Source organism: Salminus brasiliensis, chromosome 11, assembly GCF_030463535.1.
Source record: "Salminus brasiliensis chromosome 11, fSalBra1.hap2, whole genome shotgun sequence".
Lineage (NCBI taxonomy): Eukaryota > Metazoa > Chordata > Actinopteri > Characiformes > Bryconidae > Salminus > Salminus brasiliensis.
In genome coordinates, this window is record NC_132888.1 from 36,058,612 (window position 1) to 36,077,958 (window position 19,347).

Genomic DNA, 19,347 nt, shown 5'->3' on the forward strand with positions numbered 1-19,347 from the left:
TTACGCTCAGACTAAAAAACATATTTACCGAACAATTTACTCTCATTGTAGATCAACTGCTCTCAGGAGAAAGCCTGCAGAACCTCCAGAACCCAGCTGGGTGTTTATGAAGAGTGACTGGTCCGTTACAGAACCTCCTGCATTCAGCAGAGGAAAAAGAGAACCCAGCTGTGTGTGTATGAAGAGTGACAGGTTTTTTGGGAACCATCCTCTCAGCATTGGCAGAAAAGGACCCACCTGTGTGTGTATGAACAGTGAGTGGTCCATTACAGAACCTCCTGCATTCAGCAGTGGAGGAGGAGGACAACCCAGATATGTGTCTATGAAGACTGACTGGTTTATTACAGAACCTCCTGCATTCAGGAATGGAAGAGGACGAGAATCCAGCTGTGTGTCTGTGAAGAGTGACCGGTCAATCGGGGAACCTCCAGCTCTTAGTAGGGGTGGTAGAGAACCCAGCTGTGTCTCTGTGAAGAGTGAGCGGTCTATCGGTGAACCTCCAGCACTCAGCAGTGAAGGACGAGAACCCAGCTGTGTGTCTCTGAAGAGTGAGCGGTCAATCGGTGAACCTCCAGCTCTCAGTAGGGGTGGTAGAGAACCCAGCTGTGTGTCTGTGAAGAGTGAGCGGTCTATTGGTGAACCTCCAGCACTCAGCAGTGGAGGACGAGAACCCAGCTGTGTGTCTCTGAAGAGTGAGCGGTCTATTGGTGAACCTCCAGCACTCAGCAGTGGAGGACGAGAACCCAGCTATGTGTCTCTGAAGAGTGAGCGGTCAATCGGGGAACCTCCAGCACTCAGCAGTGGAGGACGAGAACCCAGTTATGTGTTTGTGAAGAGTGACAGGTCTATCGGGGAACCTCCAGCACTCAGCAGTGGAGGACGAGAACCCAGTTATGTATCTGTGAAGAGTGAGCGGTCAATCGGGGAACCTCCAGCACTCAGCAGTGGAGGAAGAGAACCCAGTTATGTGTTTGTGAAGAGTGACAGGTCTATCAGGGAACCTCCAGCACTCAGCAGTGGAGGACGAGAACCCAGTTATGTGTCTGTGAAGAGTGAGCGGTCAATCGGGGAACCTCCAGCACTCAGCAGTGGAGGACATGAACCCAGTTATGTGTCTGTGAAGAGTGACAGGTCTATCGGTGAACCTCCAGCACTCAGCAGTGTGTTTATCAAGAGTGACAGGTCTATCGGTGAACCTCCAGCACTCAGCAATGTGTTTATCAAGAGTGACAGGTCTATCGGTGAACCTCCAGCACTCAGCAGTGTGTCTATTAAGAGTGACAGGTCTATCGGTGAACCTCCAGCACTCAGCAGTGGAGTACCACCTGACCCAGAGTAAGTTATTGTTTTTTCAGTTGCTCTATTAATGTGTTCAAGCCGAGCACGGACTATAGTACAAAACAGTTCATTAGATTGCGTCAGATAGTCATCGATCGATTATAAGTTAGATGTTGTAACAAGGTCTTTCTATTGGAAGCCCACTCCACAGCTTTGATAACATACCATTGCCTTTGAGTTTGAGCTCAAGCATTTCTGCTAGGGGTACATTCACAGATAATATCATAAAGTCATTTTCATAAATACAGCTTGCACAGTGCAAATATCAGGAGTTAATTCAGTCCAACGCGGGGAATAACTTTCTGCAAATTACTCTACAATTCTGAATTTGTATTTTTGTATCTAGCTTATTATGTGTATGAACTTATTATTTCAACCAAATGCACTTACCAGAGTTTTCACTTCATCAAGATAAAAAAAAAACCTCTGCCCAAAAAATTACCCAAAAAAACAATTACCCAACCTATATTCTTCCCCATTACATGCAATGCTCCCAACACTGGGAGGGCGAAGACCGATACACCTCCTGTGACGTGTGCAGCCAGCCAACACCTGGCAGCCGACACACTCAGAGGAAAGTGCAGTGTACCTGGCTCTGACGCATCAGCCAGCGGACGCCAGTGCTGGCCAGCATTGCACTGGAGTGATGTGGGGGAAAAGTGCCATCCTGGAGAGAGCAAGGCCTCAAGGCCTGTTAGCGGGAGGAGACCTCAGCTTGTAGCTACCCAGCTCCAGTGTATCCATAAATTAGTATTTTACATCTCCGAGCTGAGAAAGGAGTGGGATGCAGGAACTACCCTCACCCTCTTTTATTTCTGCTCAGTAGTAGTCCCAGTGGTGGTCCCTTGGGACAGCGTTTATATTTATTTGGATTAAATTTCTTTGTTGTCCTCCAAAAAGGAAACTTGTTGTAAGCAGGATACAAAGATGTTAAACTTTGTGAGCTTTGCTTTTTTGCAATGTAGTGTTCTGTATCTCCCGCCTGATGGAAGAAAAGTGAAGAATGAGTGCAGTGGGTGATCAGGGTGTTGTTTGTTAGTTGGTTATTGTGATGGCCCTTCTTAAATTAACCTTGATTTTTAGGTTTGACATTTTTTTTACGGTGATATGAGTGATGTGTAACAGTTTTTTATTTTTTTTATATTTTAACGGTGTAGAGGGAGAATAAGTCTGTATATATCTCTATATATCTCTGTGTGAAGGCCAACAAATGCTGAAAATAGTTAGATCAAATAAACACTCAGTGTAAATTCTCAAATATAATGCAATCAAAACAGAAAATGAAACATGTTACTAATGTTTTTGTTACTGTGTTTGATCAGGCAAAGCTATACAGAAGCAGCACCCCTGCAGCAGGATTCTCACCAATCAGTGGATGATGTCCTGCACAGAGTCCTAAAGACACACAAAAGCAGCATGAAGAAGAAGTATGAGAGCTTATTTGAGGGAATCAAAACAGAAGAGAATAAAACCCTCCTGAACAGGATTTACACACAGCTCTACATCATAGAGGGAGAGAGTGAAGGAGTGAATGAAGAACATGAGGTTCTACAGATGGAGAAAACACCCAGGAGACACAGAGAAGATACTCCAATCAACTGCTCAGACATTTTTAAACCTCTACAAGATAATAAAGCTCGCAGACTTAAAAGAATAAAAAAGAAAAAACGACCAGGTCTCAGAAGTGTGCTGACTAAAGGCATTGCTGGAATTGGAAAAACTGTCTCTGTGCAGAAGTTCATTCTGGACTGGGCCGAGGAAAAAGCCAATCAGGATGTAGATTTCATGTTTGTTCTTTCGTTCCGGGAGCTGAACCTGATTAAAGACCATCAGTACAGTCTTCATAGACTTCTGTGTGACCTCCATCCTGAGCTTAAAGACCTGGATCCAAAGATCTATGAGGAGCTCAAAGCTGTGTTCATATTTGATGGTCTGGATGAAAGCAGAATTCCTCTGAACTTTGAGAAGTGTGAGAAAGTATCTGACATCACCATGACATCATCAGTGGGTGTGTTGATGACAAACCTCATCAAACGAGAGCTACTTCCCTCTGCTCTAATCTGGATAACCTGCCGACCAGCAGCAGCCAATCAGATCCCTCCTAAACACATCAACCGTGTAACGGTAATCCAGGGTTTCAGTGACCCACAGAAGGAGGAGTACTTCAGGAAGAGGATCAGTGACCAAGACCAAGCCCAGAAAATCATCTCCCACATTAAGACAGCGAGGAGCCTCCACATCATGTGCCACATTCCCGTCTTCTGCTGGATCTCAGCCACTGTGCTTCAGAGACTCATCAAACATCATCACTCAGAAATCCCTAAAACTCTGACTGAAATGTACTCCCACTTCCTGATCACTCAGACCAACATGAAGGACCAGAAATATGAGGAGAAAGATGAGAGAGACCCACACAACTTGCTGGAATCCAACAGAACCAAACTTCTGAAACTGGCTGAACTGGCTTTTAAACAGCTGATGAAGGGCAATGTGATATTCTATGAAGAGGACTTGAGAGAGAGCGGTATAGACATCACTGAGGCCTCAGTGTATTCTGGGGTTTTCACTGAGATCTTTAGGGAGGAATGTGTGCTTTACCAGAGGAAGGTCTACTGCTTTGTTCATCTGAGCTTTCAGGAGTTCCTGGCTGCTGTTTATGTGTTTCACTGCTACCAGAACAAGAAAATGAAGGAACTGCAGTGTTTAGAAACAGAGAACATGATATGGTCTGAAAATGTTCCACTGGATAATCTGCTGAAGAGAGCTGTGGATAAAGCTGTAGAGAGTCAGAACGGACACCTGGATCTTTTCCTCCGTTTCCTGCTGGGCATCTCACTGAAGTCCAATCTGAGACTCCTACAGGGTCTACTGTCACACACACACACACACTCTGAGGAAACCATAGAGTACATCAAGAGTAAAATCAAAGGAGGTCACAGCTTTTTTTCTGTGGAGAGATCCATCAATCTGTTCCTCTGTCTGTCTGAAATGAAGGACCAGTCTCTCTCCAGAGAGGTTCAGGAGTATCTAAACTCAGAGAAACGCTCAGAAGAGAAGCTCTCTCCTGGACAGTGTTCAGCACTAGCCTGCATGCTTCTGACCTCAGAGGAGGTGCTGGAGGAGCTGGACCTGAAGAAATACAACACATCAGAGGAGGGTTATGAGAGACTGATCCCAGCTGTGACTGTCTGCAGAAGAGCTGTGTGAGTGTTTTATCTACATTTATAGCATCTATATCTGAATGTTTTATTTAAAAAGGACCATCATATCAGTTAGAAAATCAAAAAAGACCTGGTAGTTCTTGCTCCTCAAGTTTGGTACACTTGATCAAGTGTGCAAGAGAACCGTTCTCGGGTTCTTCTGAAATTGGTGCTCTGCTTTAAGGGGTGCAGTATGCTACGCGAATAAATTATTCATGTCTTAATACAAAACTTACCATGTCTCCTTTTTACCTTGGCAGAAAAAAAAATTAAAGAAATGACTGGTGCTGTCATGTAGGACCATCTCTTTGTAGCATAAAAACTAACTGGTCTGTGATGTTTGAGAGCACAGTGGAAGTGGAAGCGTGGGCCTGTTGGAGACAAGCTAAGTTTGGTGAGGAGGTCCCGCCAAGCAGGGATCAGATCTCTAAGGAACCAAATCAGAACTCTCAGGGAGACTCTTGTTTGCAATTACATGAGCTCTCCCCTTAGCCTGGCTGGTGTGGGCTAAGTTGTCCAACTAAATAACTTTACCTCAGTTTACTCAGTTACCCCAGTACCTACTAGTTTTACCTCAGTTGCTGTTTGTAACTGTATTTGAATGAAAGACCTGCTGTCATGAATCGTGAGCAGTGGTTTAAGCCTGGAACTATAAATATTTAGATCAAAATTGTAAAAAGTCTTAACAGCATTAAAAGAATTAGATATTGGTTTACATTATTAATGAGTTAACTAATTTATCATGTTAACTAGGGGGTATATTGGTGTTTGTACCGAACCGTCATGGTGGCGTGCCAGGGAAACAGAAAACACTCGCTGAGACGGAGCAATGCAAGATTTATTAAAAGGGGCAGTATAAACACAAACAGGGTAGCGAACAAGAAGGATAGCCATGAGTGCAGGATTTAGGGGACAGAGCGGCTAAACGAAAACAGGACGACAAATGAACCTGGACGGGGCAAAACAACAAACCAGGGACTGGGAGGAACAGAGCTTTTAACAGGAACAGGGAGAATAAACTCAAACAGAAACCACAAGCCGTGCTTGGGTGAGACTTTTTACAGTTTAACTTCCATATATGAGCTGTGATATGTTGACCGTATGGTTGCCATATATAGACTGTCATATATAGACTGTATGGACATCCGTATATAGACTGTATGGACTGTCATATGTGGACTGTATTGACGTCCGTATATGGACGGTATGGACTGTTATATATGGACTGTATGGACTTTCGTATTTGGACGGTATGGACTGTCATATATCAACTGTAGGGATGAATGTATATGGACTGTCACATATGGACTGTATGGACTTTTGTATATGGACTGTATGGACTGTCATATTAACTGTAGGGACGGATGTATATGGACTGTATGGACTGTCATATATGGACTGTATTGACGTCCGTATATGGATGTATGGACTGTCATATATGGACTGTATGGACTTTCGTATATGGACTGTATGGACGGACTTTGTGTGTGATTTGTGTGTGATAGAGTGTGCTCTTAAGATGAATGGAAATCTATTCAGATGTGTAGAATTCTCCATCCCTGTTTACAGCAGAACCTGTTATGATACAGAAAGGCTACACCTATACCATCCCGATAATGACACTGTACATTCTGGGCTTCAGTAGAACATCAGAAATTGGGCAGCATGAAAGTTTGTAAAGAAAATTGGGCATGCTTTAAACACCAGTAATAAAATAGTCATTATTCCTTGGAGACAGGGTTGGATATTTTCAGTTTCAGTTTTTCATTTTTGTTTAAGTTTGTGTTAATTTCTTTCATTTCTGCAGACTTGCTGACTGTGGTCTCACCTACAATTCCTGCTATGCTCTCTGCTCTGCTCTACGATCAGTAAACTCCCTGAAAGAGTTAGACCTCAGAAACAATGACCTGCGGAGTATAGGAGTGAAGAAGCTCTCTGATGGGCTGAAGAGTTCACACTGTAAACTGGAGACACTCAGGTAAATCTTCTTTGAATGTATTTCTGGTTGGCTATAAAGTTAAGAAACAAACTAAACTCGAGTAATCTGTTTAATGTTTCTTATTTATTTTATATCTGATACTGTAATCACTTCAGTAATATAAAAATACAAACAACCAAATAGAGTGGGGCGATATGGCCAAAAATGTTATCACAATATTTTTTTAATATTGATTAATCTCGATAATTATCACAAAATAAGCTTTTGTTACGTGGCCATAGTTTTTTAAAATGCAGAGAAATATGTATACACACAGTATGCAAATTACTCACATCCACAAAGAAACATTTCACTGGAACTACTTCTGGCGTGGGTTTTAAAGCGGTGTCAGCTTCTCGGTTTTTCTGGGCCCTTCTTGTAGCATCTCGGCCATGGCTTTAGCTTTAATGGCATGAAGTTTGTTTCCTTTAATGAAGCGGGTCTTAAAGCGTGGATCAAGCAGGGACGCTATGTCCATCAGTGGCAGCTTTATCATATTTCGCATTCAAATAACTGATGACTGAAGTCTTGAAGCTTCTGACTTTAGGATCTCATCATTGAGGAGGTTCAACACAGGCTTCACCATAGGACGTCTCCAGAGCGCGCATCCGTGAAGCTCGCTGGTGGACTCAGATATATATATATATATATATATATATATAAAGCACTGTAAGGCTCATATACGCTTCGGATGTCTGTGGTAGTAGCAAAGCGTCTCACAAGCTTTAACTTGGCTTCCAGATATGCTCTTAAATACTTTCACAAGGTTTTTGTGAAAGTATTTCTTTCTCCACTGTGCATCTGAGTGTCATCATAGCTTTAGCCATGAATTAGGTGACCATGCTTGTTATTTCCAGATGTCTTTTTAATGTTTTTTTAAAGAGGGATAATGGAGGCAAACGTCGCCACAATTGACTGTTGTTTAGGAGAAACTCCGCTGCTCGATGGCTGGATAGTGCCACTGCTGAGTGGCTGGCTAACAACCTTCAAATGTGTTTTTCACTCTCCGTGTACTTGACTGGATGGTATTTTATCAAATGGTGAAACAAATTGGTAGTGTTTTCTGACTTTGTATGGTCTGCACTGTGGCATATTTTGCATTTTGGGCTGGAGTGAAGATATCCGAACATATTCCATTTGACACTGTACATTCTGGATGTCAGTGGACTTCAGGTTAGCTAGTGTGAAAGTATAAAAAGGGAAACTGGGCGTGCTTTAAATACCATTTTTTTCCTGCAGACTTGCAGGATGTTCTCTCTGGAAGAACTCCTGTGGAGACCTTGGCTCAGCTCTACAATCAGTAAACTCCTCTCTGAGAGAGCTGGATCTCAGTAACAATGGCCTGCAGGATTCAGGAGTGAAGCTACTCTCTGCTGGACTGAAGAGTTCCCACTGTAAACTGGAGACTCTCAGGTAAATCTTCTGTAAATTTATTTCTGACTGGTAATTAAGTGAAGACACTGTAAACTCAAGTAATTTGCTAATTTGCTTTTTCCCTGCATTTTGCCCATTTACGTGAACACTGTGTTTTAGAACACTCTCTAGAGTAGATATCAATCAATCAATCATCAATCAGATTTGTTTGTATAGCGCTTTTTACAACTGTCGTCATCACAAAGCAGCTTTACAGGAATCAGTAAGAGGAAAGGAGATCAACAAAACCTAAAAACCTAAGAACCTTCATTAGAAAGAACCAAGAATCACAAGGGGGACCCATCCTCCTCTGGTCAGATTAATTATAAAATATATAACGAAACGCAGGTTTTTGAAAATATTTATATGTGTTACTATGTTATTGCTTTGCAGACTTGTTGGATGTTCCCTCTGGAAGGACTCCTGTGAAGTTCTCTGCTCTGCTCTACAGTCAGAAAACTCCTTCCTGAAAGAGCTGGATCTCAGTAACAATGACCTGCAGGATTCAGGAGTGGAGCTGCTCTCTGCTGGACTGAAGAGTTCACACTGTAAACTGGAGACACTCAGGTGAATCTTCTGTGGACTGACTGAAAAAATGTTGAGACAAAGATTGACACCACTGACAATGCTGTTGTATTTCCCACCACAACCATCCCAGTTAGATCCCAGTCTCATCCCAGTTAAACACACACTGGTTAATTTTAATGTGTCAAAAGTGTGTAATGTACTTAATGTCTTATTCTCTTTAAACCCCCCCCCTTTGGTTATTTTATTAGATCTGTTGTACTTTCTCTCCTCAGACTAGCTATGTGTAATCTTGGGGGAAAGTCTTGTGAAAGTCTGGGATCAGCTCTACAGTCAGTAAACTCCTCTCTGAAAGAGCTGGACCTCAGTAGGAATGACCTGCAGGATTCAGGAGTGGAGCTGCTCTCTGCTGGACTGAAGAGTTCACACTGTGAACTGGAGACACTCAGGTGAATCCTCTGTGAACTGACTGAAAAAAATGTTCAACACTACCAAAGATCACCAACCAAAGATCAACACTACTGTCGTTTCTGTTGTATTTCTCACCACAACCATCCCAGTTAGATAAAACACATACACTGGTTTATTTTAATGTGTCAAAACCATGTTATGTACTTGGTGTCTTATTCTCTTCAGAAACCCCTTTCGGTATTTTATTAGCTTGTTATAATGTCTTCCCCTTACAGACTAGCTATGTGTAATCTTGGAGGAAAGTCTTGTGGAAATCTGGGATCAGCTCTACAATCCGAAAACTTCTCACTGAAAGAGCTGGATCTCAGTAGCAATGACCTGCAGGATTCAGGAGTGGAGCTGCTCTCTGCTGGACTGAAGAGTTCTCACTGTAAACTGGAGACACTCAGGTGAGCTAATCAGCATTTCTTAAATAATGAATGCGCATATATTTCTGTAAAAGTGTTTAAAGTGCAGTTTTACCCCAGAAAATCTTGTCTTTAATGGCTGTAATCGTAAGCTAGCCAACAGTAGCAGTGGGTCTATTTAAATTAGGCGGCCGCAAAAACACCCCAGGGTTCCTTGGGGAGTGAATGTTTTTGTGCTACTGTCGCAAGTAACACAGTGCTAAGCATTTGTGTCTAAATTGCACAACACTAAACGTGGTTTTGTGTTTTTTGTATTGCAGTATTGCGCTGTGTAAGAAACGCAGACAGTGGGACGAATTTTAAAAAGTATACCAAATCAACTGGCATTAAATTGTATATATAATAAAAAAAATGAGTGGGCCTAGACCAGAACCTTCTGGAAACAGTTTACATAGATGGCATTAAAAAACTCTCAGGTTATATTAATTGTGTGTGACTTAAAATATTTAAGCATAGGAGCTTTTTACGCTTTTTATTTTCCTCACTTCACAGCAGTTACTCCAAAAAGAAACTGAGTGGTAATTTAGTAAAATGTCAGTCTATCAATGGATTTAATAATTGTTCAAATACCTTTAAAAATAATTTTTATATATTAAAAAAAGACTTGCCAGTATGTATTTAAAACCATGTAATATTACAATGCAATTTGTAAACCTTAAATTTTGCATTATTACTGTACCAAGTTTTTCTTCCACCTTAGTGCATAGAGAATATAGTATATATTTGTTTGAAACACATTTTCAGGTTATACACAGTGATCTATGTCACCATAACTTGTGGCATGTGAATCGAGTAGCATATTGTTCAGTTAACCGACTTTCTGTGAGTTTTCTGTGAGTTTTCTGTGAGTTGTCCCATAATGTGGTGTGTCTATATGTGTGTGTTTGTTACAGGATACACGTTAATTATGTTTAGATAATTTTCTTTATATCACATTTACTCTGCAGTGCTGCCCAGAGAAACATGCTTTCTGTTCCTCTGTTATGTTATTTCATTTAACGTAATTAGCAAAAATCATTACATTTAAGCAATTCAGTAAGAATGATGAAGCATTTGCCCTTCCTTCTGCAGGTTGTCTGGGTGTATGGTTTCAGAAGAAGGCTGTTCCTCTCTGGCCTCAGCTCTAAAATCAAACTCCTTGCATCTGAGAGAATTGGATCTGACCTACAATCATCCAGGAGAGTCTGGAGTGAAGCTGCTCTCTGATCTACTGAATGGTCCACAGTGTAAACTGGATAAACTACTGTGAGTTGTGGTCTTACTTGGTCAGATTCATATAGTGCACAGCGTGATGCCAAGTGCAAGAGTGTAAAAGTAGCTGAAAAAATATTGAGCCACAGATAGAACTTATAACACATAGTGTGTTCCCACCGGTGGAGCTACCTCTTTAAAAGCAGTTCAGAAGTTTAGGTTAACATGCATTTAAGCTGTGTGCAGAAACACTCGTAAATCAAGAAGCAAGATGACGGCGCGTGCACAACGCAAGGTTTAGCATCTCTTCTGTTTTAGCAAAATAGGGGTTGTTTACTTAACTATCCTTAACTAGCCTGGGTCTTTTCTTCGAAAGAACTTATATTAATGACAGACTGGTTGTTAGTGTTATATTTCATATATATGTTCCAATGAAATCTGTATCTATAAATATTATCGTACTACTTTGTAAATAGTGTTGTATACATTCATTTTGTGGCCACAAACATGCATGCCTTCTTTTGTTGCGGGTGTATTTCACTTATTTTCAAATGGAAGCTATGAGTGCTACTTCTGCCCTCTTATGGAGAAACTGCCAAATTACACTACAGATATAGAGATGCATGGATGTGCATTTCCTACGATTGTATAAACATCTTTTGGATTGTTTAAGTAATCAATACAAATTTATTTCAGTAAATAAGTTACCATTTTGCTATTGTTTTCACAAGTAAAGTTAATGCATATTATCTTAAAGGTTAAACTTCCTTCCACCTGCGATGGAAGGCCCCCAAAGGCCCTTTCTTCCACCTGCAATGCATCTGGTAACTGATTTAGCAGTCTCCTCACTGTGTGTTCACTGTGTGTGTGTGTGTGTGTGTGTGTGTGTGTGTGTGTGTGTGTGTGTGTGTTTAGGGTGGAACATGGAGGAAAGATCAGGATGAAACCAGGACTAAAAAAATGTAAGACTCTTACTCTCACTCACTCTCTCTCTCTCTCTCTCTCTCTCTCTCTCACTCACTCTCTCTCACACACACACACATGCTATTTGTGTGGATTCATTTAATCTGTGTGTATGTGTGTTCATGCAGATGCCTGTAAGCTCACTCTGGACTCCAGCACCACACACAGAAAGGTGAAAGCGCAGAACGGAAAGGTGGAGGGTGTGGAAGAGGATCAGCCGTATCCGGATCATACGGACAGATTTGAACACTGGCCTCAGGTTCTGAGTGTGGAGAGTCTGACTGGACGCTGTTACTGGGAGGTTGAATGCAGAGGGGAGAAGGAGGCTGGACAGAGTGGGTGGAAGGGTGAGTGGAGAGGCTTGGGGGCTGCTGTAGCCGTGTCTTACAGAGGGATCAGGAGGAAAGGAGATGGAGACGACGTTCTGTTCGGAGCTAATAATCAGTCCTGGAGTTTGGATTTCTGTAATCAGAGCCACAATGTTTTCCACAACAGACAATGGATTTGCTCTTTTTACGACCACCTTCAGTCTGGCAGAGTAGCAGTGTACCTGGACTGGCCAGCCGGCACTCTGTCCTTCTACAGCATCTCATCTGACACACACACACTGAAACACAAATACACTTTCTACACCACGTTCACTGAGCCGCTCTACGCAGGGTTCGGGGCTGGTTCTGACTGCTCAGTGTGTGTGTGTGTGATAGACTAGCCTCTACACAGGATTAATTGGACTAATGATTGGGTTGTGCTTGTGTGGTTATCTTACTCTGAAATGTGTGTACATAGAGGTGTGTTTAGTGTGTTTGACTGTTGACTGGTGAATAGAAATGTTGTATTTTTTTGTATTTACTTCTATTATATGCTGTTTTCATCCAGTGTAATTAGCTATTGGCAGTATTGAACAGTAAGAACTTTCAGTGACAGATGAAGGTATTTTTTTTCAATATTTAACACTAACAGATTTCCATATAATACCAATAACGCAAGGCTTTGAATATAGTCCTTAATTTTTTTACACTGTTCAGATTCAACATATTTTATTTCAGTTTTTAGGAAAACTGATGGAAATATTGGCTTTTGTATGAAAGCATTAAAATGTGTATGTGCAACCAGGCCTTAGGACGAGACAGCTAGTGTTGGCCAGCCTAAAATATATGAGGAGGATAACAGGTAGGTTAAAAGTGGGCCTTAGATTTAGGAGCAAGTCACTTGGAGTATCTGATGCGGGGTGAAAGAGAGGCGAGTGTTCGGCAAGGGCATGCTGACATCTTTGATTTTGAGGATGTCAGCATAGAAATGTTATTTAAATGCCACCAAAGAAGATGAGGTGGAACTAGATGAGAAGTACGTCACTTAAAAGTACCTTTTTGATTGGATACAAGCGGAACTGAGTCAACCACATGGGACACCAAAATTATGTGTTGGACTAAAGTGTAAATAAGAAAGGTGTATAAACTGCATGCAGAATCAGACCTATTCAGAACGCCTTGGGGAACGCTGGCTGTCTCCGACTAACACATTAGGTATTAGTGTCTTAGTCTTTAAGCCTTCTTTGGAAACTTTATGTTTAAATAAAGTTTTATACCTGACTTTAATTGACTTCGGAGCTGGAGTGATTTGGTGAGTGATTGGGTGGTTTAGTTAAAAAAAAATATTCCCACAAAACACAACTCTTAACTTCTCGATTTACCTTTTTCTGCTTGTGTAAACGGAAAGATAAAGTATGTGAAAAGTACTTTCAGCATCAACCTCGTTCATCCTGTTACCAACTATATAGAAAAATATACAGACTTGATAAAGTCATGTGACACAGTTGTCCTGTTTGTCTCGAACAGCAGGTGCTCGGATGTGTTTAGTGTTTTGGTAGTGAATGTAGAGCAGCGTGGCAGTACAGTGAAGTATTAACAGTGTTTACATGTCTAACAGTGTTTTCCATATTCGTCAAAGCACTCGGAGACATCTGCTGCCCATCAGATTCAAAACCCTGACTGAACAAACATATCCCTACCTGATGACCATGGTAAAAAAAAATCCATTAAGACGTGTGGAAGATAAACATCTGGACTGCTGTATGTTCTGGAGTCATAGTGGTGGAACCAACTTCTCCTGGGTGTCCGAACAGCCGAGTAGAGTGCGTAGTGTATTTAGGGATCAGATTTAGCGTAGAGTATGTAGCGTATTTAGGGATCAGACGTAGCGTAGAGTATGTAGTGTATTTAGGAATCAGGCGTAGCGTAGAGTATGAAGCGTATTTAGGGATCAGACGTAGCGTAGAGTATGTAGAGTATTTAGGGATCAGGAGTAGCGTAGAGTATGTAGTGTATTTAGGGATCAGGCGTAGCGTAGAGTATGTAGCGTATTTAGGAATCAGACGTAGCGTAGAGTATGTAGTGTATTTAGAAATCAGGCGTAGCTTAGAGTATGTAGTGTATTTAGGGATCAGGTGTAGCGTAGAGTATGTAGCGTATTTAGGAATCAGACGTAGCGTAGAGTATTTAGTGTATTTAGAAATCAGATGTAGCGTAGAGTATGTAGTGTATTTAGGGATCAGGCGTAGCGTAGAGTATGTAGCGTATTTAGGGATCAGACGTAGCGTAGAGTATGTAGTGTATTTAGGGATCAGACGTTGCGTAGAGTATGTAGCGTATTTAGGGATCAGACATAGCGTAGAGTATTTAGTGTATTTAGAAATCAGATGTAGCGTAGAGTATGTAGTGTATTTAGGGATCAGATGTAGCGTAGAGTATGTAGTGTATTTAGGGATCAAACGTAGCGTAGAGTATGTAGCGTATTTAGAAATCAGACGTAGCGTAGAGTATGTAGTGTATTTAGGGATCAGATGTAGCGTAGAGTATGTAGTGTATTTAGGGATCAGACGTAGCGTAGAGTATGTAGTGTATTTAGGAATCAGACGTAGCGTAGAGTATGTAGTGTATTTAGTGATCAGACGTAGCGTAGAGTATGTAGCGTATTTAGGGATCAGACGTAGCGTAGAGTACGTAGTGTGTTTAGGGATCAGGAGTAGCGTAGAGTATGTAGCGTATTTAGGGATCAGGAGTAGCGTAGAGTATGTAGCGTATTTAGAAATCAGATGTAGTGTAGAGTATGTAGTGTATTTAGGAATCAGATGTAGCGTAGAGTATGTAGTGTATTTAGGGATCAGACGTAGCGTAGAGTATGTAGTGTATTTAGGAATCAGACGTAGCGTAGAGTATGTAGCGTATTTAGGGATCAGACGTAGCGTAGAGTATGTAGCGTATTTAGGGATCAGACGTTGCGTAGAGTATGTAGCGTATTTAGGGATCAGACGTAGCGTAGAGTACGTAGCGTATTTAGGGATCAGGAGTAGCGTAGAGTATGTAGCGTATTTAGGGATCAGGAGTAGCGTAGAGTATGTAGCGTATTTAGGGATCAGACGTAGCGTAGAGTATGTAGTGTATTTAGAAATCCGATGTAGCGTAGAGTATGTAGTGTATTTAGGGATCAGACGTAGCGTAGAGTATGTAGTGTATTTAGGGATCAGACGTAGCGTAGAGTATGTAGTGTATTTAGGAATCAGACGTAGCGTAGAGTATGTAGTGTATTTAGGGATCAGACGTAGCGTAGAGTATGTAGCGTATTTAGGGATCAGACGTAGCGTAGAGTACGTAGCGTATTTAGGGATCAGGAGTAGCGTAGAGTACGTAGCGTATGTAGGGATCAGGAGTAGCGTAGAGTATGTAGCGTATTTAGGGATCAGACGTAGCGTAGAGTATGTAGTGTATTTAGAAATCAGATGTAGCGTAGAGTATGTAGTGTATTTAGGGATCAGACGTAGCGTAGAGTATGTAGCGTATTTAGAAATCAGATGTAGTGTAGAGTATGTAGCGTATTTAGGGATCAAGTGTAGCGTAGAGTATGTAGTGTATTTAGGGATCAGACGTAGCGTAGCGTATGTAGTGTACTTAGGGATCAGACGTAGCGTAGAGTATGTAGCGTATTTAGAGATCAGATGTAGTGTAGAGTATGTAGCGTATTTAGGAATCAGGCGTAGCGTAGAGTATGTAGCGTATTTAGGAATCAGGCGTAGCGTAGAGTATGTAGCGTATTTAGGGATCAGTCGTAGCGTAGAGTGCGTAGCGTATTTAGGGATCAGATGTAGCGTAGAGTATGTAGTGTATTTAGAAATCAGATGTAGCGTAGAGTATGTAGCGTATTTAGGGATCAGACGTAGCGTAGAGTATGTAGTGTATTTAGAAATCAGATGTAGCGTAGAGTGCGTAGCGTATTTAGGGATCAGATGTAGCGTAGAGTATGTAGTGTATTTAGAAATCAGATGTAGCGTAGAGTATGTAGCGTATTTAGGAATCAGGCGTAGCGTAGAGTATGTAGCGTATTTAGGAATCAGGCGTAGCGTAGAGTATGTAGTGTATTTAGGGATCAGTCGTAGCGTAGAGTGCGTAGCGTATTTAGGGATCAGATGTAGTGTAGAGTGCGTAGTGTATTTAGGGATCAGACGTAGCGTAGAGTATGTAGCGTATTTAGGGATCAGGCGTAGCGTAGAGTGCGTAGCGTACTTGAGGGATTTCGAGATTCTGCCTGGAACAACCCATAAAATAAACTTAAGAGTAAAAATATCGTTGTGTTGAACAGTTTTAAGGCTATGTGGCGAGTCCAAATTGTTCTTCTGTATCTAGATGTTTTATGTCAGGTGTCCCTTGTAAAAGATACTTGTGATCTGAATGGGATTAACCTGGTCAAATAAATAAAACGAATACAACGAATATTCAGTTCTAATATCACTAATATCCAGTTCTTATAAAACACAAGCTCTGCAATACAAAAACATCCACAGAAATGGATTATAAGTAGAAAATTATGTTTTATTACCATATAATAACTACTGTTAATTTATGTCCCCATCACACGAATATCCAGAATAACTCAATTTTTTGTGTGTGAACTGAAGCAGCTTTACAGGAATCCAGTAATAAGACACAAGATCAACAAACCAACAAACATAAATCTAAAACCCCAGGAACATCGTGTCAGGGAAATGTCTCCCTCTGCTGGCCTCGGTGGGGAGCGCATGCATAAGGGCTGGGCTCCGCCTTTCCGGACTTTTAGATAGATAGATAGATAGATCACTTTATTTATCCCACGGGGAAAGTCAGTTTTTACAGCAGCAAAATCAAACAAGAGAGCAGCATAATAAAGGCACTTAAAATAGTAGTAAGAAGTGGCAAATAGGAAACAGTAAACCTGACACAGCTATAAATTAATAAATAAATACAGCTATATTAATAAATACAGCTATAACATACATAATATAACCCAATTATATAATAAGAAGTACTAGAAAAAGTGATTGCAGTGCAGTAATGACATTAATATAATGTAATATACAGAATGAATTATGTGTAATGTAACAGTGCAGTAACTACATTAATATAATGTAGTGATGTAAGGCATCCTGGGGTATCAGTACAGTATAAGTGATAAACAATAGAGTTTTAAAGTGGCAGTGCAGAAGACAGAGCTGTGTGGCAGTACATAGTGATGAACAGAATAGTGTCCGATTGAGAAACAGCGGGACTGTTCTATTAGTACACTCAGTGCACAATAATGTCCCGGCACAGTGACGAGGCGTTGTACAGTGAGATCGCTGTTGGGAGAAACAATCCCCTGTACCGTTCCTTGCTGCAGCGGAGCTGAAGGAGCCTGTTACTGAAAGTGCTCCGCTGCTTGACCAGTAGATCATGGAGGGGGTGGGAAGTGTTCTCCAGAATGGCAGTGAGTTTGCGCAGAGTCCTCCTTTCCACAACCACCTCAAAGCCTTCCAGAGAGCAGCCCAGGACTGGTCCAGCTTTCCTGATCAGTTTGTTGAGTTTACTGGCATCTCCACTCCTGATGCTGCCTCCCCAGCAGATTGCAGCAAAGAAGACAGCACTAGCAACAACAGACTGGTAGAAGGTCTCCAGCATATTGCTGCACACATTAAAGGACCTGAGCTTCCTCAGAAAGTAGTCTGCTCATCCCCTTCCTGTACACAGCCTCTGTGTTGGCCTTCCAGTCCAGTTTGCTGTCCAGGAGGACACCCAGGTATTTATAGGTGTCTACCCGCTCCACATCCTGACCTGTGATGGTAATGGGACCGGTCGTGGTCCTCTTCCTCCTGAAGTCCGCCACCATTTCCTTGGTCTTGGCCACATTGAGAATCAGGTGATTCCTCTCACTCCACACAACAAAGCTGTTAACCAGGTCCCTGTATTCTCCATCCTCATCATCCCTGATGCATCCGAATACCACAGAGTCATCAGAGAATTTCTGAAGGTGGCAGAGTTCTGACCTGTACTTTTAGGACTTCACTTAAGTTCCCCTGTTGTATGATGTGCTGGTGTGGAGTCTCCATGACTCCAGTCTCTTTTGATTATATGGAAATGAGTGTCACAAATAAATTAGTTTATACAACAATTTATTTTGAATGGTTTTGCTTTCTACACAGGAATAAGTCAACACCATAAATAATACCTGATTAAACAGCCTACTGGCTATGAGACCACTTTTCTTTTGGACCAATTAGAAAACCATGGAATGTATCAGAATCAGTCACATTATAACATCACTAACCTGCAAACTGAGCAGTTTAACCAGCTTTATTCAACTCAAGTTAAGTTCATGTCCAGTGGAGAACAATGCAACACAAGCTGGGTCACTTAATAATATATCCAAGATTATAGCTCCATTATTCATTTACATTTTTAATGTTTACATTTCTAATAATTGTTGTAATAATATTGTAGATTAATTTAGTTCACATTTATGTTTATTTCTAGTTTATATTATGAAGTAAATAAATGTTGTGCTTCTTGGTGCTGTGGCTGTAAAAGCAGTGGAAGGTGCAGTAACGCGGTCTGTCCAGAAGGGGCAGTACAGAGGGGCAGTGACGGTCCCAGAGCAGAGAGTAGTTTCGTTTTCACTGAAGGTGGATGAAGACGGACCTTCTGGCTGAAGATCTTCTAGAAGAGCTTCAGAAAAGGTAGCAGTGCTCTCAGATTGTCTCAGGTGTGACTGTAGTGTTGTGTTTCTCTCTGTTAGTGATTCTGATCTTCAGTATCCAGCAGATTTACGTGTTTTTTCGTCAAAAACTTCACAAAGGCGCGTGATCGTTTCCGGTGTAGTGTGTAGTGGTGGTAGTGGTGGTGGTGGTGGTGGTGGATGGCGCAGTTCTTCATCTGAACAGAAAGTGTGTGTGTGTGTAAGTGTGTGTCTGTCTGTATGTGTGTGTGTGTGAGTGTGTGAATTTCAGTATAAAGGTGGATCAGTAAAGTTTACAGTGTAAAGCAGATCAGGTCTGACTGTGGGAGAAGAGTCGTTATGGCTTCAGTGTTTGAGGAACTGAAGGAACATGATGGTAGAAAAGCAGCGGAAGCTGCAGTAACGCGGTCTGACCTGAAGGTGGCGCTGGGTTTTAATTGCGCAGAGAGAAAATAACGGTCCCAGAGCAGAGAGTAGTTTCGGTTTCTCTGCAGGTGGATGAAGACGGAGGTGAAGAACTTCTAGAAGAGCCTCAGAAAAGGAAGCAGTGATCTCAGTTTACCTCAGATGTGACTTTAGTGATGTTGTTTTATGAAAGGGGGTTTAATTAAGATTGGGTCTCACGGACAGCTGAAAATAGTGTTCAGTGGAACAGAAGGGAATGTGTCTGAAAGGGTTTGTTACATAGGTATTTAATGGTAAGGCACAGGATTTGGACCATTCAGTCATTTATAATAGTTTAAATGGGTTCTTTTATTGAAGGTGGGTTTTGTAAGAACAGCAGAATGCAGTCTGTCTATAGACTAATGTTATGCTGGGTGTATGATGTCTGAATTCCTTTTAT

The 19,347-nt window shown here is 41.5% G+C and overlaps 1 protein-coding gene across 1 annotated transcript in view; it reads left to right on the top strand.

Moving 5' to 3' along the window:
• Positions 1-19,347, top strand: part of LOC140565124 (uncharacterized) — a 49,624-nt gene that overhangs the window by 13,912 nt on the left and 16,365 nt on the right. Inside the window, exons 5-14 of the mRNA XM_072690932.1 lie at positions 52-1,335; positions 2,661-4,541; positions 6,346-6,516; positions 7,756-7,929; positions 8,323-8,496; positions 8,730-8,903; positions 9,141-9,314; positions 10,404-10,577; positions 11,439-11,485; positions 11,615-12,177. Coding sequence (XP_072547033.1) covers positions 52-1,335; positions 2,661-4,541; positions 6,346-6,516; positions 7,756-7,929; positions 8,323-8,496; positions 8,730-8,903; positions 9,141-9,314; positions 10,404-10,577; positions 11,439-11,485; positions 11,615-12,177 — 4,816 coding nt within the window. The remainder of the gene's footprint in view (positions 1-51; positions 1,336-2,660; positions 4,542-6,345; positions 6,517-7,755; positions 7,930-8,322; positions 8,497-8,729; positions 8,904-9,140; positions 9,315-10,403; positions 10,578-11,438; positions 11,486-11,614; positions 12,178-19,347) is intronic.